The sequence below is a fragment of the Pleurodeles waltl genome, chromosome 1_2 (genome assembly GCF_031143425.1).
Source record: "Pleurodeles waltl isolate 20211129_DDA chromosome 1_2, aPleWal1.hap1.20221129, whole genome shotgun sequence".
NCBI classification, from domain to species: domain Eukaryota; kingdom Metazoa; phylum Chordata; class Amphibia; order Caudata; family Salamandridae; genus Pleurodeles; species Pleurodeles waltl.
The window spans coordinates 1,332,945,390-1,332,967,207 of record NC_090437.1 but is presented as its reverse complement, the minus strand read 5'-3'; the positions used below and the strand labels follow the sequence as shown (position 1 = coordinate 1,332,967,207).

The 21,818-nt window shown below is 46.3% G+C and overlaps 1 protein-coding gene across 3 annotated transcripts in view; it reads right to left on the bottom strand.

Annotated features, from left to right (window-relative positions):
- TAF1C (TATA-box binding protein associated factor, RNA polymerase I subunit C) overlaps positions 1 to 21,818 on the bottom strand; it is an 80,862-nt gene that overhangs the window by 26,516 nt on the left and 32,528 nt on the right. For all 3 annotated transcript variants that reach the window (XM_069205672.1, XM_069205673.1, XM_069205671.1), the window contains exons 9-12: positions 13,252 to 13,369; positions 12,202 to 12,273; positions 10,342 to 10,477; positions 6,128 to 6,256 (exon numbers count right to left, since the gene is read on the bottom strand). In XM_069205672.1, the coding sequence (XP_069061773.1) occupies positions 6,128 to 6,256; positions 10,342 to 10,477; positions 12,202 to 12,273; positions 13,252 to 13,369 (455 nt within the window). The remainder of the gene's footprint in view (positions 1 to 6,127; positions 6,257 to 10,341; positions 10,478 to 12,201; positions 12,274 to 13,251; positions 13,370 to 21,818) is intronic.

Genomic DNA, 21,818 nt, shown 5'->3' with positions numbered 1-21,818 from the left:
GAGTTCTTGATAAACCTACAAGCCCGATTATATCCCCGCAACCAGAAGAGTCCAGCTGACGTAACGGTATATTGCTTTAGAAAATCTGACATTGCAGGAAAAAGTTACAGAGTAAAACGTAGAGAAAAATTTATGTTTTTTTCACCTCAATTTCAATATTTTTCTTTTTCAGTTGTTATTTTCTGTAGGAAACCCTTGTAGGATCTACACAAATTACCCCTTGCTGAATTCAGAATTTTGTCTACTTTTCAGAAATGTTGCGGTTTCTGGGATCCAGCGTTGGTTTCATGCCCATTTCTGTCACTGACTGGAAGGAGGCTGAAAGCACAAAAAATCGTAAAAATGGGGTATGTCCCAGTAAAATGCCAAAATTGGGTTGAAAAATTGGGTTTTCTGATTCAGGTCTGCCTGTTCCTGAAAGCTGGGAAGCTGGTGATTTTAGCACCGCAAACCCTTTGTTGATTCCCTTTTCAGGGAAAAAACCACAAGCCTTCTTCTGCAGCCCCTTTTTCCCATTTTTTTGAGAAAAAAAAACAAACTTTTCACTGTATTTTGGCTAATTTCTTGGCCTCCTTCTGGGGAACCCACAAAGTCTGGGTACCTCTAGAATCCCTAGGATGTTGGAAAAAAAAGGACGCAAATTTGGCGTGGGTAGCTTATGTGAACAAAAAGTTATGAGGGCCTAGGCGTGAACTGCTCCAAATAGCCAAAAAAAGGCCTGGCACAGGAGGGGGAAAAGGCCTGGCAGCGAAGGGGTTGAATACAAAGCAACAATAAATTCAACGGTTTGCTGTCTCGCACAACAATGCATTTCCAGTACCTGGATGCATTTGTCCCACTGGACCTCATCCCCTTCTCCCTCGATTGTCTGATCCCAGTGAATGGGCATGGGCTACGGTGAGCTCTGGTGATTTGTTGCCCTCCGAGGCAGTATCATGGAGTGCACCCCATCTATGCCAGATTTTCTCCCATTTCTTGGGGCAAGCCCTACTCCTGTAACCCCCTTTCTCTGCAAGCATGCACCAATCCATATCTCTTTTCCGAATGCCGATGTTCGGCGCGTCCCTGCACCCCATGCTCTGCCGATGTTTCTCTAAGCCACATTCAGACCTAATATCGTCCACATTTCGTCCAAATTTTCTGGTACTTTGGCGCCTCCTCATCCCCCCATATTCGTTGTTTCGTTCACGCCTGTTCCCCCGCTTTCATCATACACTTCATATGTTTCGCCCAGAACGTCTGTGCTGCTGGACAGGCCCATAGGATGTAAAATAATGTCCCTTCTTGCGCACACCCCGGCAGGCGTAAGTTGGACATATTTCTTCCCATTTTTACTAGGGTCGTTCTTGATTAGTAGGTGCGGTGCAATATCTGGATTTGAGCCAATCGGAACACTGATTGTGCCTCTTCCCACTATCCATCATCAAACTCCCCTCATTTCTTCTCCCATCGCAGCACTGACTGCTGCAGGGTGTTAGGTGAGTGATTCGGGATCTTTTCGTAAGTCAGGGATGTGGCTTTTTGGGCATCAGGTCTCCTCGCAATACATCCTCTAAGGGGGGAGACTCCCCCAAGCTTCACTTCCTTTGATATAATTGCTCGTAGGGCATGTCTCATCTACAGATATCAGTCGGTCGCTATGTCTGACAAGTTAAATTCTGTCCCCACCTTAGAGAAACTACATCACAGGTCTCCAACCATGGGGACACCTATTAGATTCCATTTCGTGAACCCTTGCAGCCTTCTCAGGGCCGTCAACGCCGCTGTACCCCACAACTCGTGTGAGTTTGCTCCCCTATCCTAAATATTTTGTCACCTCATTCCATAGTTTTATCACTGTACTGTTAGTGGGGGCAGTTCTACCTCGGATTTCCTCCCGTGTAGTGTCGCGGGATATTCTTCGACAGTCATCGTATCCCTGTCCATTCGCAACGCCGGTTCAGACTGGGTCGTGAAGGCCCAGTCATTGACTGTTACCAGTAGGGCCGCCCAACAGCATTTATGGACACACGGCATTCCTCCATTCTATTGCAGTGTTTGAATTTCCACTTCTATTTCTCTTAAGTACTTTTGGGCACCCCAGAGGACGTATTTTGTAGCGTATATAGAAAGTGAGGTACGGATCTCAATTAAAATAGAGCTGCCTTAACAAACAAGGAGAGTGGCAGGGCACACGAGTGCCCGGTGTCGCCCATCAAGGGGTCAGGTTCTGCTTGCGTAATAGCTCAGCATATCTACTTACATGGCCACTGAGGTATCAAAATCCCCCCCTCCATGACTTACACTGCACAATCATGCAACAATCTTTGCAGCTCGCCCACAAGCGGAAGCAATAGGGGCTTGTGCCAGTTAATAACGTACCCTGAGTATTTATCAAAATTCATAGCCATTTGCATAAATATGGACACTGTCATCTCCGGTTTCGGCCCCACAGAATATCACTGTACGTGGATGACATCCTACTCTGTCTTCCCACGCGCCGCCCCAGTCTAATCCCCTAAATAGAGAGCCCTGCCAAACCCAAGCAGCCAGTGCCAGGGTAAAAATCATTGGTGACAGTGGGCACCCCTGTCTGGTACCTCAACCAAGCTTGAAAGTTGATGAATAGGTCCCACTGAATCGGACCCTCGCCAGCGAGGCACCGTAAAGCAACCGGACCCAATGTTGGTCCGAATCCAAGTCTATCTAGTACTGCAAACATGTAGTCCCACTAAGATATCAAATGCTATCCTGGTCTCCAAGGACACCACTATGGTGTCCTCCCGTAGGGTTTCTATTCGCCCCCCTCCCTGTACCTCATGTAGTTGCCTAAGATTAAGCCTTGCACTGCAATCTGGCATAAAGCCTGATGGAAAAGGATTGACCAGGGAGTGGATCACTTTTGGCAAGTGCAGTCCCAGTACCTTTGTAAGATCTTGACCTCCGCATTCAATGATAAAATAAGCCTGTCGGAGGCGCATTCATCTGGGGGCTTCGCCTCCTTCGCCATCACTTCTATGGTGACCAGACTCTGATATAGCAGGGGGGATGCCCTTAGCTTTGGCCTCTTTACGCATAGCCATCAACTGCAGGACGAGCCTGGAGGCTATAGCTTTATACAACTCTTTAGAGAGCCTGTTGGGATCCATGTCTTCTCCCATTTGTAGATCTTGAATCCCCGTCTCAATATTGGCTCAATATCAGCCTCTTAGTAATCTCTATTATCTCGGGCAATCGCAGTGGACAGACATCCCTGAGCAAGTCCACTGCCTCTGCAGCTCTCGTCGTTACAGATGGCAAACAGAGCAGAGTGTAGTAAGAGGCAAATTCCTTAGCAACATTCTTGTTTTCTCTAATAGGTTTGTCTGCTTCATTCCTAATTTCTAAAGCCCAATTCTGGGATTGGTCTTGTTTATCTAGCCAAATCACAAGCTTCCCGGCCTTCTTCTCCACATCATATAAACAATGTACGGAGGCTCTGTGCACTGCATACGCCACACTAGTCGCAGGGTCTCTATAGTCCTGCTGTTTCATGGTTAATTTATGCACCAGGGCATCACCCGGCCTGGTCTGGAGCAGTTTCCATTTCTTCACTCTCCCTCTCTCTATCATCCATTGTTTTTCTTGCTCATCTCCCACTATTAGGGTTTTGTCTCCCGCCTGAGGACCATTTTGCATGCCTCCCACAGCGTGAGGGCAAAGTCAACCGACCCCTCATATTCTGTAAAGAAGTGATCAGCGCATTCCTGGAGACTCTCCCCAATTTTCTGCCTTTTTTGGGTCTTTTTTTGGAAGGCCATTGTACTTAACGGCAGTGTGACACTCCCCTGGCAAGGTGTTATACTTCTAATTAACGGTGGACCAGCGTGTGATGGGTGAGGAGATAATCAATTCAGGAAAGACGTTGGGGGGCCCCAAAGAGTGGGTCTATTGTAGTTTCTGCGGTTATGGTCTCTCTGAAGATCCACCAGACGCCCTGGCCGTCAAAGTACTGGAGGGGGCTGAGCCTCTTCTGCGTTACCTTCCTGGTCAAACTGTCCCAATCTGCCTGCAACACCAATTTAAAGTCACCCCTAGAATCAAGGTGCCCTCCGGGAGCTGCAGCAGTAGGGAGCAGGGAAAGTGCATGCACATTCGGCGGGACGTTCACTGAACATATGTTAAGCATTACGCCGTTCCAGTGCCCCTAACAAGCCACATACCTGCCCCTTTTCAGTTAGACATAATATTGCAGGTTGTGAGCCAGGTCTCAGGTTTATCAGGCCTGGGTTCTAGAATCCCAATTGCAAGGCGTGGGCCCCTGCAGCGTTGACAAGGGCCCTTGCTGACTGTTGGGCTTTATTCGGAGGCCGCCAACCGATGTGTCGTGGCGTGCCCTCAGTGTGAGCCGACCAGGGCCTTGTGTGCCTGCTCCACCGAGAAAAACTCGGAAGGGTGTTCATGATGAGGTCCTCTAGAAAGAGATCTACACTAAGCCCTCAGCTCTCTCCGGGACCCCAAACACGCAGGTATTGTTGCTCCAGGAGTGTCCTTCAAAATCTTCCAGCTTAGCCCCCATTGCCTCCAAATCTGCAAGCAGGTGGTTAACTTGTTCCTTAGGAGTCTTTGTCTCTAAGTGGAGTGTAGCTAATAAGGCCTCATTTTCAGCGATCCGGTCGCCCATTTTCCAGACATCAACCTGTAAAAGCATGAGTTAATTTGTCACAGAGTCCATTTTCGACTCTAGGGAGGCTTGGACTCCCTGAATCGCCTCCATTATGTCTTAAGTGAGTGTTCTGCCCCCTGTTTGTTGTTCCTGGTCGGGGCCTGGGCCGAATGGGATGCCACTTCCATCGACATCTTTGGTTTAGTGTATTTGTCCAGTCTAGTTTGTTGTGCACATTTTGAGCCTTTGCCTCCTGTTATGTCAATGTTGTTGTTTGCTCCAGTTTAACTTGTAGCCAGAACAGGGGTCGTACTCTCCGCTACTGGATAAGACCTTTCCATTTTTAGAGTTCGGGTCCTTACGGTGTTCCCTGGGGCTCTCCCCTGTCTCAGCGCTTCAGGACTCTTGTGGTGTCAGGACCAGCTCCTCTGTACCCATTTCCCCAGAGGGTCTCGAATGAAGTATGCACGCCATCGCGCAACTGGCATTATCTCGGGGTCCCCGCAGGGATTACTTGAGAAACATGCCTTGCGCATGTGCTCGGTACTAACAGCCGCCTACTGGGGGCTGTCACTTCTCACTGCCTGTGCCATCTCGGCTTTCCGCTGTGAGGCTTGCCCAGTTCCCATGTCTCTGCACGGCTGGCCCTCCTTGTTTCCTGGCCGCCCCCTCCTCTTTGGACGCCGGCCGCTGCTGCCTCTGGGAGAAGAGTCTGCTGCAAGTGCCTTTGCCAACCCGCAGCCTTCCACAGGCCGCTCTGCAGGAGCTCTTCGTTCCGGCTTAGTTTCTCCCACCAGCAGGCCCACCTCAATCGAGCTCAGGTCTGCTTCCTTGGTGAAGGCTTCGCTTCGGTGAACTCGTCCAGCAGTGGCCCTGCTGCCTCGGCTTACTCGTCTCTCCACACCTTCTCGCTTCTGATTCCTTCGTGGGATCAGGTGTCAAGCGGATTTAGGCACAGGTGAAGCTGGATTTCAATATTTGGGGATTGGAGCCACTTTAGCAAGTGACCATCTTGCTTGGTGCTTGGTGCTTGGTGCTTGGCGATGCCCCCCCCCCACCCCCCCCCTCCGCTCCCATCCCCCCTAGAAGATTGGTTCTTGTCTGTAAAGTCAAAAAATACTCTTTGATAGGCTATAGCGGCGGGGAAAAAACTGCAAGTTGCCAGATATTCTCTAGTTGAGTACGAATGAGCAGATTTTGTTCATATCTGGGGAGAAAGGGTAAGTGTCAAGTAAGTATATAGATGGCAAAGACAACAAATGTTTGTGAGAACCATCTCTGAAGCAAGAGATAACTTGTGCACATTGCGTTTTCTTCTGCAGAAGACGACATCCGATAAAGGGTCTCTCTTAACATATAAATTTACACTGCATCACTTCAAGCATTTCCTGTCTCCCCATATTCTCTCCTTCATGCTGTACGTTATCTGTACCGATCCATAGCACCCCTGAACTCAGTCAGGTTCACCCACACTGTCCACACCCCTCAAGGCCTACAACTCACCTGCGTGGTAATGAGGTGGTGAAAGGGATGAATCTGGCTCAGGTACTTTGTGCATACGACCCTCTCCCCTCTCTGGCAGTCAGCTTCCCCACCAATCTTGAACAATAACTGGCCCTGGTTTCCTGATGCCTTAAGAGAAAAGAGGACCAGGTTACCAGACTCCAATTTTTTTTTTTGACTATTCAAATTAAAATGTAATACTTCTCACTTAGGTTTTTACATACAAAGGATTGGGACTCATGTCAACTATGAAATAGGAAAATACATAGCTAGACTCTGACTTACATTAATCACACTTCAATCAATAAAAAAAAATCTGAATATTTTGCAACAAAACTCTGAGCTAAACAAACAACACTTTAGATTGGTGTGAAAATAAAAGGAAAGCTGGGAAGCTGGGTTTGTGAAAAGTAAAGTGGGAGCGGATAACTACAAATCTACTGGATGCATCAGCGATCATTTGCTAGGATAGCTCACACACTTGAGTGTCTAGCACACATGATTAACGACCACCGACACAGTCAATTGTTAATTTAGGATTAAGAAAGGTTTTATTTCTTCCCACACATTTTCCCATTATATCATTAACTTCTGACAACTGATGAGGTCCATGCGGAAAGCTAATCACACTGCAAACTATAATGATCTACATCTCATGGACAAGAACTCCCTGATTACCCAGTGTAATCCCCATCACCTCATTCTTATAGTCTCTGTTTTAGCCCAACATTCAACCTATAGTGGACTGCATATATGTCAGGGTCTTACCCTCTGGAGACTAGTCTAAACGTCATTATTCACATACATTCGAAGGAAAATAAGATTAAACAGAAAACAACCTACTGCTGGAAGAATGAGTTGTAATGAAACCGATGAAGAAGAAGGAGGCCGAGTATGGATTACCTCATTGTTGCGACAGGAATGTCCCCTGCATGGCGCACAGTCGCGTTCCCTTCCCCAGGCGCCCCAATAGTGAGTATCTGATATACCGGCCTGGCCCTAGAACATCACTTATGTAGCTTGTCCAAGGAGGCTTAGGTCTCTCACTAGACACAAGTGAGGGCCTGCATCTATACCAGGTGTCTCTAACCTTTTCTGTAACAGGAGCTACTTATCATCAATAAAGGTTACGCTGAGCTACTGATATGATTAGTGTATGAACAACATTACGTTAGTGGTCACCCTATGCAAGACTGCCAGCAGTGATTACCTCAGAGCATCAGGCAGGGCTGCCAGTAGGAATGCAAGAAATGTTTTAGCAACTTGTAGATATAGTTTGGAAATTCAACCATTTTTCTCCAAAAATCATCTTATGAGCTCTGAAAATACATTTTTTCCTTGTGAATGTGCACTTTTCAATTTTAGTGTACACACGGTAATTTATACAGGCCATCGCCGTTCATTTAGTGGACTGGGCTGAGCACAGGAGAGCTACTTACAGGTGGCTGGAGTGCTACTAGTAGTCCACAAGCTAATCGTTGGAGATGTCGGACCTCTACTGTGGCTTGAACCTGCCCTCATAAATAGACAGCAGAACAGTAGCCCCCGTCATGAGTTTCGCACATCCAGCAGTGAGGAGCAGGGCAGGGTACTTATGTTCTCTGAGTTCACAGCTGTGTCACAGGAGTGAGGCCTACTGGCCCACTCATGTAAAGTTCTGCTTCTTTGCACTTACTCAGATCCTAGTGCTAATATCCCAAGTGCATGTTGTGTGCGTTTCCGTATACAGAAAGCATGGTACATACATGGTGCATGTGACTGAACCAAAGTAATGGAGGCCTGTGGAATCTATTCTAAATAAAAGATGCCTTTAGAAGTTCAATTAGGCTTTTTTTTGGGAAAGTGGCTGCTGATTCGTCTTCCTGTACCACGGCCACTGCGTTAATAGACGAGGTAAAGGGGAGGACTGAGACTCTGTGATCGAAGGTGAAAGACGCCTCAGGTGAGGCCCCTAGGTTTGTTTTTTCTTGGTTACCCTTCAGTTTGGCTAATGACAGCCACGTGCACCTTCCCCTCAAGCCGGTTCTTAAAGTCCAAACAATGGATACACATCTCGGTCTCCTTCTGCTGAATAAAAGGGGCCACCAGGTCCAAATTTCTACAACCAATGAAGGAGGTTGATCTGCACAGTACTCAGAGGAACGGTGTGGAACCAGAGCTGGCGTCTGCCTGGGAGACAAAAGTACACGAAGTGATGGATGGATGCCTGAATTAATCTCAGCAGCTGGTATTTCCATAGGGTCGCATCCTAGTCCATCGTTATTTTGCACACCGTGCCACCTCAGTTTGGAGCCAGCATTTTGCAAATTAGTCGCGACCCTGCTCTAATCTGAACAGTTCGGCCCGAAGTGCCAGGTCATCTTTAACCCCGGTGCCGTCAGGAGGTTCCAGAAGTGGAAAATTGCATAAAGTGATCTACCTAACCCAGTGTCGAAGAATTACAGACCCCCCGCCAAAAATATTCCTGGCAGGAACCATGACAACACAAACCTATCCGAAAATTGCCAAAGCTTGGATGGGGTTCACATCCAAGTCAGCATGTCCTGTACAGCTGTAGTGCCATCAGAAGAAAATAGCTTGTATCTAGGCACAGTGCACAGAAGAACAAAGCGCTTGTACTCCGACGTTGTGCCAAAAGAAGGGTGGCTTGTAGTTAGCCATAGTGCCTTTTTGTCCAGAGGAAGATCTGATGGTGTTTGGCTGCACCTCAGCCAGAGGTTGCCTGTGTGTGGCCACGCTGCCCATCAGAGACCCGCCAGGAGGGGAGTGGCCCTAGCTGGGGCCGCACTGATCCCACAGCACCTGCTCACCGGTTCAGCCTGTAACCAAGACTTCTGTGTGGACCACAGTCCCTGCCCACAGAGACCACCACCTACCGCCACAGCCTCGACAAGGACCTGGTCTGCCGGGCGGGGAGCCGCAATCCACGAAACCAGAAGCCTGCTGACCGAACACACAACCACAGATGGTAAGAATGAGAACCACGTATCTGAAGTGTGAGACACTGAGGGCAATATACACTAGAGGGGGCTGAAGTGTGAGACACTGAGGGCAATATACACTAGAGGGGGCAATTTGCTCCCTAACCATATTCGGAATATTACTTGAAACTGTGAACTGCCTACAACAGAATGGGTTGCCAGGGGGAGATAGCGAAGAGATTGCACACCCCCAATCAGAACACCATCAGACTGCAGACCAAGGAGTGTAAGAAAGTAAAATCAAGGCAGCTGGGCTTTTCCATCCATGCAGTCAGGATATGGGACAGCATTCCTGTATCCATCAGGACCGCCCCAACCCTGCTCCAAATAAGGAAAGAGTTGAAGACTCCTCTCTTTAAAGAGCACAACCACACAATGCATTGATAGTTCACAACCCTTGTCTGACCGTGTAACTACCATACAGTCTCACTCTCTCATATATATATATATATATATATATATATATATATATATATATATATATATATATATATATAAATAAATATATATATATATATGTATTTATTTGAGAGACTGGTTTCATTAACAAATATATTCCATAGGTTCAAATTTGGTAGATGCTGATTTTACAATGTTCAAATAAAGTTTTGGCCTGTGCTGGTTTGGTGTTATTTTTCATAGGGTTGAAGCTGGAAGTCAGCGCTTGAATTGATCCCTAATTACAATAAAGGCAAAAAAATATATATATATAATTCAGACAGCAATGCAATTATAAGCTAAATTCTGTAAAAATGAAAAAAAGATGTTTCAACAAACAAAACATAAAAATGAGTGTGTAGTTTTCGCTCTGCCTGGGGTGCAGAAAGTGGCGGGATGTAGAAACGATGCCCAGACTCTGGTGCGGAGATGTTGGATGGTAACAGATTCTGGCCACAGACCATTGTATTTCTACGCGAGTTTCCGTCCATGTCAGAGTCTTCAAATACTGGCAATACACAGGAGCAGAAAACAAACCCCTTTCATGATTGTCCATCTTATCCAACTCCTCAGCACATTTTGGCGATGGTGCATGTGCTCGCCCCTCACTGCGCAAAGTGCTTGTTAACGGATACAAGAACATGTTAGTATAGTCTGATGGGAGCAGTAAAAACAGTACAGAGGCACCACAAAAAGTTAATGCCAAATAAATCATTTCTTCAAAGGCAACTCTATGACGTACAGGAAATGTACCTGTCCTTTCTAGCACAAGATGGAGGTTCATGGCACACTTACTCTAAGATCAGACATCTCTAGGCCGGTCCTGTCAGTGTAGGTCACAATGCGAGGGTGGGCAGTGAAATCACTCCAACGCCACTTGGAATGATCATTAAAGTAAAGATTCTCTGTGTCCTGACGCACACGATCCAGGCTGCAAGGAAACGTAAAGAGGTAGGAGTTCTTATGTACCTGAGAGCAACTACAAGCATAACAAGAAAAACATGTCTTTAAAATGTGTTATTTATTTTAAACAGCATGCATGCAGTAGGCACAGTGGAGTGGTGCAGACTATCTTTACAGACTGGACTGGGATTGGATGAGGCACTTAGGTGGCTGAAAATCAATGGCACCAAGAATGAATGAAAGAATGAGCGAACTAACAAATGAAAGAGTTTTCTGTAGCGCACGGCTACTTGAAAAGTCTTGGCGCTTTAGGTAACTAAAGACAGAAAGAAGCAGAGAACTACAGGATCTACCTCTAAAGCTTGAATAGGAGTGTTTTCAGCTCTTTTTTAAATGTTACTTTCTCAGTAATGGACCTCAACTCTTCAGGCAACTGATGCCACTTTGACGGTGAAGGAGGAGCCTCCTCTGCATTGCATTTTAAACCGGGGAACCATTATTAAGTCAGCATTACTGGACCACAGGGACCTCCCTGGTCTTTATTCCTTAATCTTCTCATTGAGATACATAGGCCCCTTAGGGTGGAGAGCTTGAGATACATAGGCCCCTTAGGGTGGAGAGCTTGGGATACATAGGCCCCTTAGGGTGGAGAGCTTGGGGCACCAGGGTCAGTGCTTTGTACATTATACTTTGTCGAACTGGCAGCCAGTGCAGTCTCACCCGAAATAAGGACACTGATGAGTATTTAGGTATTTTGTACTATGGGAGGACTGCCATGTTCTGCTTAACTTGTAGCCGCAAGGTCAGATATTCCATGAGACCCAGACACAGCACATTGGCATAGTCCAGCCCAGAGAGAATCAGTGTCCTGACCACTGTAACTTGTACATCGTGTGGGGGAAAGTGAAGAGATTTCTTCGGCATGAGAAAGACCCAGAAGAAAGACTTCACAACTGCTGACTCCTGGGCACAGAACAAAAGTTGGTCATCAAACAAAATGCCCAGATTACTGGCCACTGCCTGTGGAGCTGGTGGTGGGGGAAGGTTGTTGGGCCATGCTTCTAACCATCCCGGAAGGGAATTCCACCCAAAAAAATAAGATTTCAGAAGAAGACCTGGGGGGCTCAAGGAAAGGAGATCAGTCTCTCCCACAGCAAGACAAAGTAGCCTTACATCCCTGAGAGAACCTAGTAGAGGGCCCTGCCCGTCTGGATAGGACAGGACATTTTTGCCTGAGATCTGTTGGAGCAAGTAGCATATGCCCAGAAATCTTTCACCAACATTCATCTTAAATGTCCTGAAAACAGAACAAACAGAAAGGGCAGAAGCTGAAACACGATTTTTCACTGTGAGGCTGCCGCACCCCAGAGGTGACTTGGAGTGAGTATCCAGGGAGCTAGGCCCAAAGGCGGCTTCCTCAACTAGCGGTTATATGATGCCCAGTGGCAGGCTGCAAGCGCTATGACAGCCCTCCAGCAAGACAAAGCCGCGTGATGGTGGCAGAAAGGGCACACGAAGAGACAAGCTCCAAAGACTGAATATAATGTGGAGGGCATGAGGTCTAGCACCAAAAGATTATGCTGGACTCGGATGCTGGGTTCCAGAGATGTTGCGGTTTTCAGGAATGTGCAATTGCTGCTTTGTTGTTGTTTTTGTTGTGTGAAAACCTAATCGAGAAAGTTTCAGAACACGGGTTGCAACGAGGGAACAATTTCACACTCCAATTCTGTAGCACAATTTGCTTCTTCTTACCCGAGCTCCACATTCCACAAGTACATGGATCCACCTTCCGTGCAGATCAGTAGCTCCCCAGGGATGTGTGGGCTGCAAGACAATAGAAGGCATCTGAAATTATAAAAATGCCATGTATTTCTAACAAAGCTTCATCAGAAACTGAGTTTTTGGAAGACTTTCATTCTTGTGATTTCTGTGGGTGAACTCTGGGCTACCTTAAGCTCAGCATCATGATGCTCTCAAGACAGATGCAAATAATTACATTATCAGCTATTTCTTACATTTATTTCTATGAAGTAGGGGTAAAGGATACACAGATGCAAGAACTGACCAGCTCTCCAGGAAACACAGTTCTAAAGTTGTAAAGTAACATACAGGCTGTACCATCCTGAGGGGGATCCCTGCGCGGCAGCGGCTGATCCCTACACAGAGCGTGGCGCAAACCTTGGCAGAACGCGGGGGCAGGAGGGAGTTGTATATAATCACGGGCAGCCTGCATGAACATCTGCTTGAACGTCCTCCACTTTTCCCTGTGCTCTACAAAACAGCCCTTGCACCCCTGTAAGGTCTGGCGTGTCACAGGGCTCTCACCTAACCCTGCACTCTTCTACACATCCCTGCCACCTATCCGGAAAATGGAGCTCCCCCACTGACTGATTCACCAGGAGTACTGGTCTTCATGCTCGGTGCTCAGCACTCTGGGCAGGCCAACGAGGACGGCCACTGCCAATACCCTCGGAAACTGGATCCCGGATTGTAGCACCCACCAGCCCTAGCAGGAATTCAGCAGCAAGGAAGGCGGGGGGGGGGGCGTTTACAGTGCAATTGGGAGACCCAAGATGAAGCAGCCATGTTGGACACCAGCTGGATCCATCTTCGTGTCTCAGTTTTATGGCAGAGTGGGATCTCAAACCCAGCTGAAGTCAAGAGAGTGACTTGACTCCTCCATTGCCTGCCATGGACACCTGAATTCCCTAAGGAGGTACACACTGGGCGTAGGCAGGGGAAAGTATGTCTACCGCTGCAGGGACAGCAGATTTAGTATCTGAGAGCCCAAAAGCAATTTACCTGACATTGACGGAAGTTGTGATGTTCTCGGTCTGTACCACCTGTAAAGGAGTGGGGTGTCTCTGTTTGGAAAGCTTCCAGGCTGCACAATGATAATCCGAACGCAAGCCAACAAAAACTGAGAAGAGAATAGGAGAAAATGGGATGCAAAACTTGAGTGAATCTTAAAATATGAGGACGAATCAAGTGTGAAAATGTCATGTTACGAGCACCATGAAACCCAACAGAAGGAAGGTTGAGAAACAAAACGGAGAGAGCAAAGCAACAGAACAGTCAGACATTCAATAGTTCAAATAAACACTCAGAAAGAAACTAACAGTGCAAAATACTGCAAGAAGACCGAGGCACAGTGCGACTTATGAAGAAATGCTGGGAAGGAAATATGGTCTTCTAACTGGGTTTAGAGCCTTTAATCCGGGCACCTGGGCCTTACGCGCAGCTGCGGATTTGACTAAAAACTCTATGCACTGGGAAATCACTTATTTTCTCCAAGACTGAAAGTTATTTAGTATTTGTATTTTGTCTAGCACCGCCCCAATAAATGTTTTCTTGTGTTCTCACTCAAAGCCAGCAAGTCATGCCTCAGACGATCGCCCTATAGAAAAAAAGTAGTACGCTGGTTCCTGGACCCAACTCAACAACGCGTCAACTACCTTAAGAAATCAAGCGCAATGGTAGAAGTACAAAAAAATAAACGGACGCAGAGAATGACAAATTAGAAGAAAATAGGAGACAGGGAGAAAAACAGACAAACTGCAGATTGACAGTTAATGAAATAGGAACTACAAGCAAGAAGACAAGACTAGACAAGAAGAAGACCAGACTAGAAAGAACAACCAAGACTAGAAAGAAATAGAAAGGGAGAGAGGTCTCACAAATAAAGAAGACAAAGTGAAGTAAGAAAAAAAGAAGAAAGAAACTGGCTGAGGTAATGAGCAAAGACCTAGGTGAAGCAGAGAGCAGCCCAGAAGTGGTACCTGAAGTGAAAGGATGGAACAAGGGATAGAATGTAGACTTTTAAACACAGTGCGGCAACAGGAAAACACGGATCTCAAAGTCTTCAATATTCAACAAAATAAGCAACGCTGCCCTCTGTAAACTGAAACACACGAGGTTTTGGAAATACAATTCCATCCCCATCACTGTCATGAAGGTGCATCTCTCCAGTACCTCAGACTGATGTGGAAAGAGGTCTCGTTTAGGTCCATACTGTGAATACTTAAAAAAAAAAAAAAAAAAAAAAACAATCTAAACACATAGCCAAACGAAGATCCACTTTCTCACTCATTTAGTTAAAAAGGGGTGTGCAAAATCTGCGTAATTGCCTTTGATGTAATTATGGAAAATGTCAGGAAAAATTACTTAAAACTACACTAACTGCAAAACCAACATTTAGTATTCCATTTTAGTGCAAAATGCTTGCGTCTATTTCAGACACGAGGATTCATTTTGCACTGAAGGAGGCACAAAGAAAATACAATTGAAGCGGACAACAGCCTACGTATTCCGTTTATTCTCATTGCTCCCGGGCTCTCATAATAGAATTTTTACGTGAACGCACTAGAAATTACATAGAGCTTGATTACAACTTTGGCGGAGGGGGTTAATCCGTCCCAAATGTGACGGATATCCCGCCCTCTGTATTACGAATTCCATAGGATACAATGGACTCGTAACAATGCAGACGGGATATCCGTCACATTTGGGACGGATTAACCCCCTCCGCCAAAGTTGTAATCGGGCCCATAATGTGGCATAATGGCGGATTTGCGTATAACAAGAGTCATTCTAAATGCCAAACGTAACCAGACTGCTTCGGCATTAGGCTGCACAGTCTTGTAGAAAAGAAAAAACGCAGTTTCACTCTCAACCGACCGACCGCCCACCCGAAACCCCCTATCCAGTGAACCATGTGGCTGTAGGTGAACACTGCTCACTTAGAAGCTTCCTGTGATTCGTATGAATCTACGTATAACATTTATCCTGGGTTTCCTGAACAGCAGGTGGGTTATTTATCAACTCAACAAGATTCCCAGGATGCAGGACTACAATTAAAGGTACCTTTCTTCTCCATCAAGGGATTTTCGTGATATTCACCAATAGGTAACACAAAAGAAATATCATATCAAGACATGGTGGTGGGAAATAACCAGAGTAAATGGGAAAAGGGAGACAGGCCCTTATAACAGATGAAAAAGTATTCTAAACTTTATGAATATGTTTCTATTTATTGAACTTTCTTTTGTTTGGTGTTAAAACAGCTCATTGATAAGTTGAACCAACTCAACTTATTTTTCAATTTCTCATGGGACAATAAATCTACTAGATTTCCAATAAACTTTTGCATCAAATCCTCAAAAGATTTATTAGATCACCAGGAGAGCACAGGAACTTCAGTTTAAGTTTACTCTTTGACGATGATGAAACTGTCCAAGCTGACCTGTAATGGTGGGAATTGCTGGTGCTTGTTTAAATCCCTTCAACAGAGTCAGAAAAGATGCAGAAGATTCATGTCTCTTTAGAGACTGAAAAAAGAATACCTTCTGGATTCTTATTTTCATCTGAAGCAGTTACCTCCTCCTTCCTCTCATGCCATGATTCTCTTTCCATTACTGTCCTGCTTTACATTTTGGAGTGGATTAGATTCTCTACCAGTAAATACCATGAAGCTCATGTTCTAATTTCCAACCATGGGTCATTCCTTTACCAAAAAACAGAAGGCAAGGTGCCACTGTAAGGAAGTAAAAAAAGAACAAAAACACATTTGTTTTCAGAGAGAAAGAGGGAACACAAACTATACCCAGGATTTGATCAGAATTTCGAAAAGGGTCAGAAATGGGCCGAGTAGAGTACTGAGGGATGAAACTGAACGTAGTGAAAAATGAACCGTCTTAAAATGGCGCTGCACGCCACTCTGGTCAAAGGCTGGCCTGGCTGGCTTAGGGTGACAGTAGAGACTTTCCACTCTAGGAGGCTCTGCCAACCACCTGCTCACTTCTCTGTTTGTTTCTGGTCTTGCAACAGAGTGAGTTTCATTGTTCCACCAGCCTGTTTTCCAAAAGGTTGGTAAAAAAGGTATCCAATTTTAATGTCTTTTATTTATATACTGCACTGAAAAGAAACCAGAGGTTAAAGTGACGCTGAAGTTACGTCCTGATATGAACTTACATTTAAAAACCTACAAAAACATTGAAATTTGCCAGTAATAGTTCAGTGGACTAACTTTAAGATGCCTCCCCTCACTCATACCTATACATGCACATATTACATGACATGTTAAATGACATCATTGATGACAACATCCAATAATAGTGACTAGTGTGTGTTAGTCGTTGTGGACTGGAACTTATCCAACAAGGTACATCTGTACCTACTTTTCTATTGTCACTCAAAGGATAATTACTAAACAGCATGCAGGAGCAAACCTTCTCTGTGAAGTTGTGTACATTTGGAGGTTGTCCCCTGTTTATAACAAATATTTAGCCAGAGAAGAAACCAAAACCCTCCATGGAGTTTAATTAGGTCTCTCAATTGTTAAACCTTGAGCCCCATATAAAACAGTGCTTAGCCTGTATGACCTTTAATGGCATCACATGACTTGCAATTTTGAACCAAGAGGCTGACAGGTATGCATTTATCGCTAATAAACCTTCAGCAGAAATGCATACAACCTTAAAGCCACTGTAACAATCAAACTGAGTTACACCATCTCTAAGTGTGTCAACCCAACAGTGTACATTACCTAACAACTGTAAAGCCTCAGAATCATCAAATAAACGCCTATAACCTATAAATCTCCACTCTACATACAATCTCTCCATAGTGCCGTTTGACATTCTTTGACATGTATTTAACATGGGTATGTGCCAAAACGTCCAAAGGTGAATAATCATTTGTGAACAAAAGCTTTTGTTTTTCTCCGATTTTTATCATGTTGTGGGTTTTGTTCAAACCACAAACTACTTTTATTTGTGGCTCGGCAACCCAAATCGCACATTATCGCCCTTCACCTTGTTTAAGACGGAGAACTAATTGCACTCACAACTTTAGTGATAGAGAAAGAAAGCCCCATACATAATTTCCCATGCAGAAATGGAGAGGCATCCAGTGCCTGTGCTATTTCCATTCTATGCAGACTAGAACTGAATATCGCATGTTTCAAGGAGGGTGATTAGTTGTGTGGTCTGCACAAGTAATGGGTCTGCATGTGACTACCACTGGGAATCAAACACCCCATTGTAGCGCTTGACTCTCAAAGGGTAACGTTGCAGAGCAGTCCAAGGCTTACTTGACTGTCCTCTTGATAAACTAAAAATACATTACAGACACACACACACACACACACACTACTAAGTACCTCGCAACAATTTACAAATATACATAAGTTGATGGAATTACTCTTGGATGACATTGTGTAATCATTCTTGTCTCTCCCAAGGGGAGATATAAACCAACAACCTACATGGCAGAACATTCCCTTGTAGTCTAGTGCAATAGTTGACTGTAACTTGAGAGTGAGAACACCTGATGGTGGCAATAAAGTAGATCTACTTTGATCACTGGTGGCTGCCAGACTCAGTACTCAAATAAGCATCAACAAGGAACATGTGCAAGCAGGCTTTAGTGGTTGGCGTTGGTAGGATCACTGTCAGCATAATCTATGCAGTCTACCCATACAACGGGTGTGGGCCAAAGTTCATCCTAATCTACACCATAACCAAAATTCATCCTAATCTACACCATAACCATAAAATTGATGCGCAGTTGAGAAGAGTCCCTAAAGGACCTAACTTGGTTGTTAATCATGATGTAACACCATCTTTCGCCCCAGAGGATGTCTTGACATTTTAAAACACATTTAGCATAACATGCTACCATTTTAGCTATAGTTCCTAAGGGATTTAATTACTGTAAAACACTTATAATTACAGCCTTTCACCCCTAGAGGGTGTTCACCATTATAACAATCCTGTTGTTATCACCATTCATGCTACAGGGACTGCAGCCTTGATCTTCGCCCCTAAAGAGCGCAGGTCCAACACCCTGAAACAAATGTTCCAGCTTGGACTTGGTTAAAAACATGTTGGACCCTTTGGGGGGTTATAATTTTCAAGTCCCACCAAACCTAGGGTAAGGACACAAAACGTTCTTTTGGGTGGCGGCTGCGCTGATCCTGCAGCTCCCCCATCCAGTGGCGGTGACCCCATCTTCCTGGGCTCACCACAAGCTGAGAAATGTCCAAAAACGTACCTCACAAGGCATTATGGGACGCTCCCTCTGTAGCATGCATATTTAATTAGAGGCTTTCCCGCTGAGCTGGGGAGAGACGTTTCACGTATGTTTTCATTCGCGTTTTCATGCGGCCTCGTCCCACAGCCGGCTTTCGCTTGGGGTGTCCAGTCTCATCCAGACACCCCAAGTGGTGCTGCCTCGCAGGGCAGCTCGGGTAACCCACCTCTGGCTGCCCTTGCCGCTTCCTAGGCACGCAGCACTCACAGGCTTCCATGGGAGCCGGCAGCCTCAGTTCAGTCTGCCCGCTCCTGTGGGGAGATGTGTACAGCGGCCCCGCCCTCCCTGCTCCCACCAGACACAGGTACTGGAAGTGGGAGAAAGCCTCAAATTCTATTTGTTGCTCTGGGGGCCAAGGGGTCGGTCATGGGCCCCCTCCTCTACCAGGATCTTAATGAAGAGCGCAATGGCATTCACCGACTTTACTTCGGCCACTGGCCCCGCCCACAGCAGGCGGCCATCTTCCCGGGGGCGCAACTGCGTTCCACTGCTTATCTTCTTCTGGGACCCCAGGATTTGGTCCGGGGCCCCCCTTCCAGCTTCATGGAGAGCACGACGGTGCTCCCCAGCTTTGCTTTGAGACTCCTGCCCCACCCTCACCTGCACAGGGGAGTCGACGGCGCTCCCTGGTTTGTCTTTGGCCTAACAGGGTGCCGGGATGGGGTCTAGGGCCCAGGGCCTTTTCACCATTGCAGCAGGGGAATGCGCTACAGCATCCCCCCTTTTATTTTTTTCCATAAGCGGGCCGGTCTCAGCAGGACCCCGGGATGGGGCCCGGGCCCCTCCTTCTTCAACAAAGCAGTGTGATGGTACTTTTTCTTGGGGGCTGCCCCCGGCACCTGGCCAACCCGGGCACAGACTGGATCTACAGCGAAGCCCCACGCGAATGATCAAAGGTAACAGACCTTCTAGCAGCCATAACTCGGGTCCCCGTGGGCCTGTTTGGACGATCTTGGTGTCATTTCGCTCCTGGTGGCGAGCCCTTGTCCCAAACTTCCTCCACAGTCTTCTGGGATAGCTCCAAATGGCGTTGTCCAGGAGTTAGTTGCCACATGTGCTCTGAGAGACTCAGCCCCTCCTCCCGGGGCTTCTCAGGCCCAGTTCCTGGCATGGAATGACAGCTGGCTGACTGATGCAAGGCCCTGCTCGGGGAGCTGGACAGAGCAGTAATTGGCCCGAATCCTGAGCTGAGTCAGAGAAAACGGACATTCCTGGATGACCCATAAGCTGCATAAATATGCGTTTGTAACCTGCTGCATCATTCTTTTCATACAGGTTACAGTGTATATTGGTGCGACTCTGGAGTCTGTGGACCCCAGAGAACTGGAGCTTCGCCCTAGGCCAGCCTTTCCCATTGGCCTATAATGATGTGTCACGACAGTGAAAACAGTAAAGCACACAGACTACCACCCACATGTGTACACCTGTCTCATGAGGCCTGCTCCAGGTCACACCCATCTCATAAGGCCTGCTCCAGGTCACACCCATCTCATGAGGCCTGCTCCAGGTCACACCCATCTCATGAGGCCTGCTCCAGGTCACACCCATCTCATGAGGCCTGCTCCAGGTCACACCCATCTCATGAGGCCTGCTCCAGGTCACACCCATCTCATGAGGCCTGCTCCAGGTCACACCCACTCTGCACGGTCCCTTCTGCGCCAGGCTACCTAAGTGTAGTACTGGGGCTGCGCACGCCAGGAATCCTCCCCGTACAGCCCTCACACAGGTGCACAAGCTTGTGCACACGTGTAACCAGCCCTGGACATCCTGCCCCTGCTGCGTCACAGCCTTGACAAGGCGGCACCGGCAGTAAACCATAGGTTTACTTTGGTTGAGTTCTAAACTATGAGGCGCCCTCACAGTAAAAGGTCAAAAACCAGGTGATCAAAAAGCAAAAAAACAGGATGGACTGGACAGTCAGAACCATCCTTTCACACCGTATGTGACTACGGCCCTTTCTAGTGGCTTAATTTCTTTAAATGATGTACAGCTTCAATGACTAATGTGAATAGCAGTATCATGAATGATGTAATCAGTAATGCCATCTGTGATACACTTAACATGACACGAGTAGTGTAATATGCGAGCTCAGGAACAGTGGATGGGGGGGCACAAGTTATAGTTATTTTACTGAAATACAACTGGTAAATTCCAGTAGTTTTCAGATTTTAAAATGTAAGCTCTTATCTTATTTCAAAACCTTACCATAATGTCACTTTCACCCTTGTTGTTTTCAGTGAAAATGTTTTGTGTTTTGTTTTACTTTCTTACCCAACTATAATGTCACTTTCAAGTTCTTTTTCACAGAATTTCTGTGTTAATCACATTCTAAACTTAGCATGTGTAACTTGCTCTTCAGGTAGCTAAGCCCATTGCGTGTATGGTAAGTGCACGCACCTTGGGGTTTGGGCGCAAGGCCTGGTCTCTGACCAGATACTGTGGCCAGCCTTCATTAAGCACCAACCCGGTTGGGGGGCGGGGGGGGGATTTGAAGAAAACAATTATGTAAATTTTTTTATTCTTATGTTGTTTGAACAGCTCTTTGTTTTTCTTACTGAGGTGATCTTCCATGGCTTTGGCAAAAAGTATTTTACTGGTCTCGCCAGAAGTCACAATTTGCAAGCAGGGATTACAATATGTAGGGAAATGCTGTCTGTTTTCTTCACCTTCCTGCTGGTGGTGGTGTACTTCTAGGGGTGTAGTTTCTTTGGCCTCTGCTCCTTGTGGTGTTCGTTTACACTCTGTTTAAGCTAGCCCACAGGTGTTTCCACATCCGGCTCGTCCCCACAGAGTACCTGCCAACTTTCTTTGTGGCACCTGTTTGCACAATGTGCATGTAATTGCTGTGCACTTTATTACCTTGGAGGCATAACCTATTATTTTTGGGGCCTTACGGATTGTGCTACAGCCAATGTTGAAGGCAGCACAATTAGGACATCAGCTTGCAATGAACCAGCTGTGAAAGGACACGTGATGGTGTGGTTGGTGGCTTCTGCAGTGGAATTTTCTCAGATGCCATGAAGCACTCCGATTGTCTGCACAGCAATGCAGCGCTTCAAAATACCAATACATTAAAATGGTGTTTTCTTCTAAAGGCTGTGGGCTTTTTGCCTTGCACCGTGAGTGGCCAATCAGAAGGCTGCTTTCATTTCTTTTTTTTGGTGTCCCCTTGGTATTGCAGTATTACTGCAGGGCCCATACAGCCAATGAAACAGTGTTGTGTCACTTCCACAAGGCATTTTCTTTCGTTTCAGGGTCCTGTGGTACTACTGCAGGTC